The sequence below is a fragment of the Agelaius phoeniceus genome, chromosome 21 (genome assembly GCF_051311805.1).
Source record: "Agelaius phoeniceus isolate bAgePho1 chromosome 21, bAgePho1.hap1, whole genome shotgun sequence".
In the NCBI taxonomy this organism is placed as follows: domain Eukaryota; kingdom Metazoa; phylum Chordata; class Aves; order Passeriformes; family Icteridae; genus Agelaius; species Agelaius phoeniceus.
The window spans coordinates 262161-269666 of NC_135285.1; the positions used below are offsets into that span (position 1 = coordinate 262161).

Consider the following 7506-nt stretch of genomic DNA (forward strand, 5'->3'; position numbering starts at 1 on the left):
TCAGCCAATAGGCGCGGGGGGCGGGGGAGCATGGAGTAACGCTCGGAGCGGCGGCGATGGCCCCGGAGCGCGGTGATCGCTCGCTCCCCGCCGGTACCGAGGGTCTTCCCCGGGTTTTCCTGCAGAGCCTGCGGACTCTTTTCGATATCCTGGATGACCGGCGGCGGGGCTACGTGCACCTACGGGAGATCGAGTCGCGCTGGCGGGGAGCGGAAGCCCAGGAGCTGCCCGCCGGGGTGATGGAGGGGTTGCGGCAGGCGGCGCCGGCCAGTGGGTACCTTACCTTCGAGAGGTTCGTACTGGGGCTGCGGGCGGCCCTGCCTGGGACTGAGCCGCCAGTGGAGGGTGGCAGCGGCGGACGGCGGAGCGCGGAGAAACCGCCAAGCCCTCGCTGTTCCGAGGAGCGGCGGGGGAAGAGCACCGGACAGCGGGAACCGGGGCCCGGCCAGCCCCGAGGCCGCGGTGAGTGGCGGGACTGGACTGGGGGCTTCGGGCTCGCGGGGATGATGACAGCGCCAGGGTCGGGGACTGGCGCTCGGAGGTCGGGATGGGATCCCGCGGTTCATCCCGTTCCCCTGTGCCCTCCTCTGGGCTCAGAGCCAGCGGTTCCCGCAGGGCGGGTGTAAAACTCCCCCAAAGTTACTGTTGGTATTGACTGGTTTGGCTTCGCTGAACTCCGATTCCGGTGCGAATATCCCAGCGCCGCCGCCCACCCAGGGCTGTGCTTCCCTCGCGATGCGCTGGGCTATTTATAGCGCTGACAGGAGGAATTAAGGGCTTTGCCGTAATGTGTCCGTGGTTGTCCCCTGGTGTAGAGTCTGTCCTGACCTTCCCCGGGGATGGATGGCACAGCTGGGCGTCTCGGAGAATGGCTGGGTCCTGGAGACCCCCAAAGCAGAGCAGCTTCTCTGGGGTGAAGCTGTGGTCACGAAGCGGCCGTGTGCTTGGTGGGCTCTGCGCTGGGCTGGCTCTCAGGAATGACTCCTACACGATGTCATGCATGGTTTAGACAAAAAATGCAAAACCTGATCCAGCTTTTTGGTTTGGATCGTTCCACAGCACTATTCCCAATAAAAAATAATTAATCAATGAATAAATGGGAGAGAAGTTACCAGGGCAATATGCTCTGCTGTCCTAAGCTCTGTCCACAGGGCTCACCTGTGCATCCCTGTGGACTCTGCCCTTTCCACAGGATCTGCCAGAGCCCTCCAGGGTGGTACACCGACCCTAGCATAGGGGAGACTGTTTCACTGGCATCTTGATTTGTTGCTAGTCAGTAGATGTTACAAGGAAACCAGTCTTCTGGGCTTATCTGGGTAGGTAATAATTCTTTATCTAGGTTTGTGAAGTGCTTTGAGATCAGAGGAGACAAAGTCTATGTGCATGTTATTGCACCACCTGAGCGCATTGACTTCCTCTGCCTTGGGAAGGTCAGGCTGGTTTGCCTTTCCAACCCAGTCCCTTCTGCTGGGTAGAGAAGAAGCTTTTAACTGTGAATGAGGTTCTCTGCTTTCTATTTTTGCCTCCAGACTAAGCACTGGAGCTACATCTAAGGGAATATTATTAAGCAGACTAACTTTTCTATCATCAGGAGTGTAAATCTGGAAAAACTTGAAAAAAATCCTGCTTGGTGAATAGATAGCAGGTTGAAAGCTCTGCCCTGGGAAGGAGTGAGCAGATGACTGCAGCAGTTTTCTGTTTGCTGAGGATCTTTCCATTACAGGGTGATGTTCCATAACTGTCCAGAGCCTGTGGGCAGAGTTAGCACCTCAGCCCTTGTTGCCAGCATCCCACACTACAGGGCTATATTTTGGTAAGAGGCCTGAGTTTCAGGTACATTCAGCAGCTTAGAAAATGGTACAACTCACTTACTCCACCTCTTTTAGCTCTAGATCCTGCACAACTGCCCAGTGCGCCCCTCCACAGGTGGTTTCCTGGGGTGCAGTTGAACAGGTGGATGTTCTCAGCTGGCTGCAAGGGAGTTGAGCAGTGCTGTGGCAGGATATGGCTCCATCCCCACTGCCAAGATGTGTGGTGGGTGCTGGGAGCTGCCTGTGGCTCCAGGAAGACCTGTCTCCAGTAAGCTGATGTCATTTGGGTGTGAGGCTACTCTGAGCCTCCAGCTGCATGTGGTGGCTTCTGTAAGACCCCAACCAAATGCGGTGAGATGATGTGTCAGTGCTCATAAGCTGCGGTGAGTGGGAGAAAATGCTCCCCGCCTGTGTTTTAGGGGAAGAGGGTGCTCACAGAGTGCCTCCCCAGCTCTGCTTTAGGTCTGAGGAGCATCTACTCATGTCAGAGGTGATTTGGATGTGACTCATGGCAAAATGGCAGAGGTTGGGGTCAGGTTCTCCTGGCATGTCCAAGGGTGCAGTGAGCCAGTGGGACAACAATTCTGTTCTCTCTTCCACACTAACCTCTGTGGGCAGAAGTCCTTCTGAGGTCCCTGCTTAAGTCAGCTTCCAGCTTCTCCTCAGCCCAGCAGTGCTGGTGCAGTCTGCGAGCTGCTGCTTGGCACCCCATGGTTCCTGGGGAGCCAACAGCACCCACTGGATGCAAGAATGGTGAGGTGGATATTGAAGAAGTCACAGGACAGGGAAGTCACCATAATGATGTCCCTATGTTATGCTGCCTGGTCTTGTCACAGCAGTGTCTGAACACATCGCTCTTGGGAGTCTTTACCCCACTAGTTCCCCTGTGAGCTGGGACCTGGAGAAGTCAAGGCACAGAGCAGAAAGAGCCCAGGCCCTAGGCACTGGCTCCTCCCCAGCACAGTGCTTTCCCTCGCTCCAGGGGTGGCTTGGCTCTAGCAGCTGGAGAGCTGTTTTTGGCACTAGCTGGAGGGAGGGTGATGGTTTGTAGGGGCTTCTCTGGGCCATTGGGAAGGATACTTGTGGAGAAGTGTAGAACAACCGTGAAGTGTCTGCCCTGGGCAGAGCCTGTCCATTATCACATGGCAGGATCTCTTCCACCTCTGGTGATCTGATCCTGTTCTTTCCCTAAGAACAACTATCCCAGCTCATTAGCAGGTCCTGTTTTAGCCACTAGCTTGTCAGCTCAGGTGTGCAGAGCTCAGTTGGTTAACCAGGAGCTCCTGCTTATCATGGGTGCAGTTCAGCTCAACACAGCACTGGTCACTGCTGGGTGACTGCAGCAAAAACTGTTTTAACATGTGATTGTCCTGCAGCTCCTACCAGAAGTGCTCCTGGCTTTGCCTTGGGATTCTGACTGTTGAGAGTATCCTTGGTTTTGGGGCTATTCCTCAGCTTTTTGAGAAGGACATACTACAGGTCTGCTAGGACAATGTGTGTGGTCACACCAGTCTTGCTGGATTCCTCCCAGATAGATGTGGGTGTATGAAACCAAAGGGAGCTGGCAAAGCAGATGGATGGGTGGGCTTTGTGTTCACAAATGCTTTGTATTCACTGATGTACCAGAGTACTTGCTGGGAGGTGGAGTGAGATACTGTGATGGACCAGAAGGAGGACTTCACCCGTGACATGGCAACCTCTTTCTCCAGTGACACAAAGTGACAAACTGAGGTGTCGCATTGCCTGCGCCCCTGAGCCTGTCTCCTATCCCTGAACCAGTGTGACTGTGACAGCAGAGGCAGCCCTGGTACAGGGCTCCCACACCTCGTACCTTCAAGATGAAGGGTGGCTCCTGTGGCCATGGCTGCCCTCACCTGCCTCATATCCTTCCTCTCTCATGTCCATGTGCTCAGCTGAGGAAACCTGTGCAGAGGAGCAGAGGAAAGGAATGTGCTGGCCCATGTGGTGCCCACACCCTGTCCTGACACAGCCCTTTATGTGCCTGTGCCACGGAATGTGCCAGACCTGTGCCAGGCAGCTCTGGTAGAAGGACGTGCGAGGGGTGGAGGTGCCTGGCAGACACGTGGGGAGCTGTCTTGGGAAGAGGGCGTTTTCCCCAGCTGCCTGCCATCACTTGCTGGCTCCCTGCTGCTCTTCTTGAAAAGCCACATTTCGAAAGGAACTCTTGAGGAAAGCTGTGTGCAGGGAGCAGGCAAGCTGTGGGACTGAGGGGGTGGCATGAGAGAGGATGTGCTGGGCACTTGCTGGGGACTGGGGCAGGAAGGGAGGAGCACCATGCTGCTATCCAGACTTGCCTGGGGATGTGCTGGCTGCACCCCTAGCTGCCCTGATGCTGCAGTTTGGGATGGTGGGGTGTCAGGGTTCTTCTGCTTTACCAGCTCACCTAGCAGTGGATCAGAGCTGGCTTGGCTGTGACTGCAGGGCTGGGTTTCTGGTGAGGTGAGCAGTGTTGGGGCTTGTATGGCCTTCACTTCAGGTGCCCAGGGAATTCCTGCCCTGGCTGACAGGCAGGAGGTGCCTGATCCAGCCTGGAACCTGCCAGTATGAACTTAATCTTCAAAACCAGGTTATGCATAGATTTGCATCAGCACCATGTGTTTTTACTAGATTGGTCTTTTGCAGGATAGGATGTTGGGGTTTTAATAAGATTGTGGAAAATCTACAGTCTTATTTACTTCATGGTTGCATCATAGACATAGTGTCTGGGCTGAATATCCACATGGCCAAGTCCATCACCAAGCAAGAACTGCCTTCAGGAGAAGTTGGTTTCCTGGCAGAGCTGATGCCACCTGAGTGGAAGCAAGGTGTCCCATGAGGACACGTGAGGGCAGGCAATATCACTAATGGTTTAGTTGCCCTGGCTGGGACTGAACCAGCTTTGCCTGGGAGCTGCTTGCTTTCTACACAAGATGACTGAGATCTGTTGCCAGCCTGGCACAGCTGAATCAGTCATTCCTGACATCTGTTCTGCCTGGACAAAAACAGGAGCAGACATTCAAGCTGGTGGTTTGCTCACTCTCTCCCTGTTTGCAAGACCACCTTGCAGATCATCTCACAGAAGAGGGCCTGGGGAGGATTTTGTTGAAAGTAGCTTGTGGCCTCATGCCTTCCTCTGTTCCAGGTGGTGATGCTAAGTCTGCTGGGCAGCCCCAGGGAGACACTGACTACCCAGGGGCTAGGGACACTCGGAGGCATCAGAGAGGCCGTGCAGAACACCGGAGACATACCATCACCAATGGCGTGGACTTCAGCACGGTAAGGGGGAGTGTTGTGGGCTCCCATGAAGGGGAAGGTGGGTTGCAGGGGTCCCTCACTGCTGATGCCATCTCTAGGCTTTGGCTTCTTTGCCCACCCTGCACAAGTGAGTTGTGGGACATCAGGTAAATACTGATATTTGGATTTGAAGGTCTGTTGATGTATGTGGATGTATATTATTTCCAAGGTGCTTTCCTGAATCCTGCCAAACAGGGAGGAGGTGGATCCTTCCCCCAGAATGGGATCAGCCTGTGAAGCCAGTGTACTGGCTGCCTTTCCCATGGGCAAGGTCTTGGGAAGAGGAAGACAAAGGTGGAGGTGTGGGAACAGATGGATCTCTGGGCCTTAAGAGCGACCCAGCGAGGGTCAGGTATGCTTTGTACTGGCAAGCAGTGGGGCCAAGCTATGCCCCCTTGCAGATGTTCCATGTAGATCAGGGCTCAAATATGCAGGTCCTCTTGGCTTCCAACAGACTTTTTGCAGCAAAGCGGAGAAATCCGTACTGAATTTATAAAGGCAGCCCAGGATGGAGGAGTCTGTTCCCCTCTCTCCACCACTGAGTGGAGAGACTTGGATCAAATTGCCCGGGTGAAGGGATCTCATTTGTTCCCAGGTGGAATGGAGTAGCTGCCTGGGCATGTTGTCCACGGGCTCAAGCTAAATTGTACCGGGCAGAGAGCCAGGACCAAGCTTGCAGGACGAGTACTTGGTGGCACGGTCACCACTGTACTTTTACTCCTTGCACCCTGGTGTCACCCTGCTCCTGCAGCCCAACAGGCCTGACCAGCGTTGCCCAACCTGTCGCTGGCCTTGGGGGACACAACGTGCCCCAGTGCCAGCCTGGGGAGGGGATGTTTGTGCAGGTAGTTTGCTGGGCTGGCAGCCATGAGAGGGACCTCTGCTGGGAGGTGCTGATAAGAAGTGATAAATGTTGCTCTGTGTGTCTGGGATTGAGGGCTCTGCTTCTTGGGGTTTTGGGGGTTGGGGAGAGAGGAAGGTCTTTGCTTCCCTTCCCTGTGTGTGCAACTCTGGGCTGGAGTACATTTCAAGGTCCCAAGCTCAAGGTGCTCTGTGAGGGGAATGGTGGCCACCATGTCTTTCCCCAGTTCTGCCATAAGCATTCTTGCTCAGGGCTTGTGTTGTCTTGGTCTCTATTCCGCCGAGTTGTCATGTGGTCAGTGGGAGGCATGTCCCCTCCTTCCCTCTCTCCCTATATGTTGCCAAGTGCTGCACTACCTTTCTGTCCTTTTGACCCCAGAGAAATGGTGTCTCAGCCTTCCATGACACCCTGAGCACAGCCTTTAGGCACTGGTGCCATTTCCAAGCCTACAGAGAGAGCTGGAACAGGTTTGGGTCCAGCAAGGACTGAATCTTTGTACTGTCACCTTCCTTACCCCTCCCTGCCCAGATGCTGGGCTCCCAAGGGACAAGGAACTCTGTCATTAGACTAATTTGCCTGAAGCCCTTGGGGAATGGGAGCACTGGTGCCCATCCTACATCCTGAAGTGCACCAGGACTAGTTCCTCCTGAGCAGGGAGCAGAGGTGTGGAGGCTGCGCTGCAACCCCAGGACTCTTTGCACTCTCTCATCTAGTGCTCACTCACTCAGCTGGCATTTTTCCAGCCAGTACCTCATCTGTTGGCCTTATTTTCCCATGACCATGAGGGTGGCTGGGATGAGACCTTCCCTGAGAGGTGGAGCACTGTCATTTGTAAGCAGCCCAGGGCACAGCTCTGTCCCCTCCCCTTTACCAGCCACCGAGCATCAGCCAAGTCCAGCGCTTTGTCTGTCTCCTGCCCCAAGTGTCTCATCCTGGCGAGATGCTGCCTGTCCCCCCCTGGGCTAGGCTGGCAGTGTCCCTCTGCTCTGTGGGATGCTCCCTCTTCCTCTGGTCTCTCTGCTGGCCAGCAAGCCCTGTGGGAGGAGGGCAGGACAGGCAGCAGTGGGCTGCACCTCCAGCTGGATGGGGGTCCTTGCCACATACAGCACCTTCTTCATGCCCCTCAGCAACAGCACCAAGGCTCTGCACTTCTTCCTCTGGATATGTCCCTTTGGGCCATTGGAGAAGGGTGTGGGGGTAGTTGTTTGTGTTGCAAAATATGTTTCCAGGAGCAGCAGGAGCAAGAGCAGCCCCAGTGTAATGGATGACAGGTATGGGATGCAGAAAGGCTTTGGGGCTGGCAGTGGGGACATGGAAATGCTGATGGCCTGAAGAAGGTCTTGGTATGGTCCTACTTGTCCACAGGGTTCTGTTCAGGGTCACTTCTGAGCTGCACCACTCCTGATGTTCTCCAAAGGAGGAGGTTCTGGTGCATCCAGCATTTTCTGGGTGACCAAAGTCTCTGGTGCCTGTGGATCCCAGGCTGTGCTGTGGGTGAAGGCCAAGCTGTGTTTTGGCAAAGAAAGCAGAGGCAGCAAG

The 7506-nt window shown here is 55.0% G+C and overlaps 1 protein-coding gene across 1 annotated transcript in view; it reads left to right on the forward strand.

Annotated features, from left to right (window-relative positions):
• Positions 1-7506, forward strand: part of SAPCD2 (suppressor APC domain containing 2) — an 11854-nt gene continuing 4348 nt past the window's right edge. Inside the window, exons 1-2 of the mRNA XM_054646617.2 lie at positions 1-462; positions 4954-5087. Of these exons, the coding sequence (XP_054502592.2) occupies positions 57-462; positions 4954-5087 (540 nt within the window). The 5' untranslated portion in view covers positions 1-56. The remainder of the gene's footprint in view (positions 463-4953; positions 5088-7506) is intronic.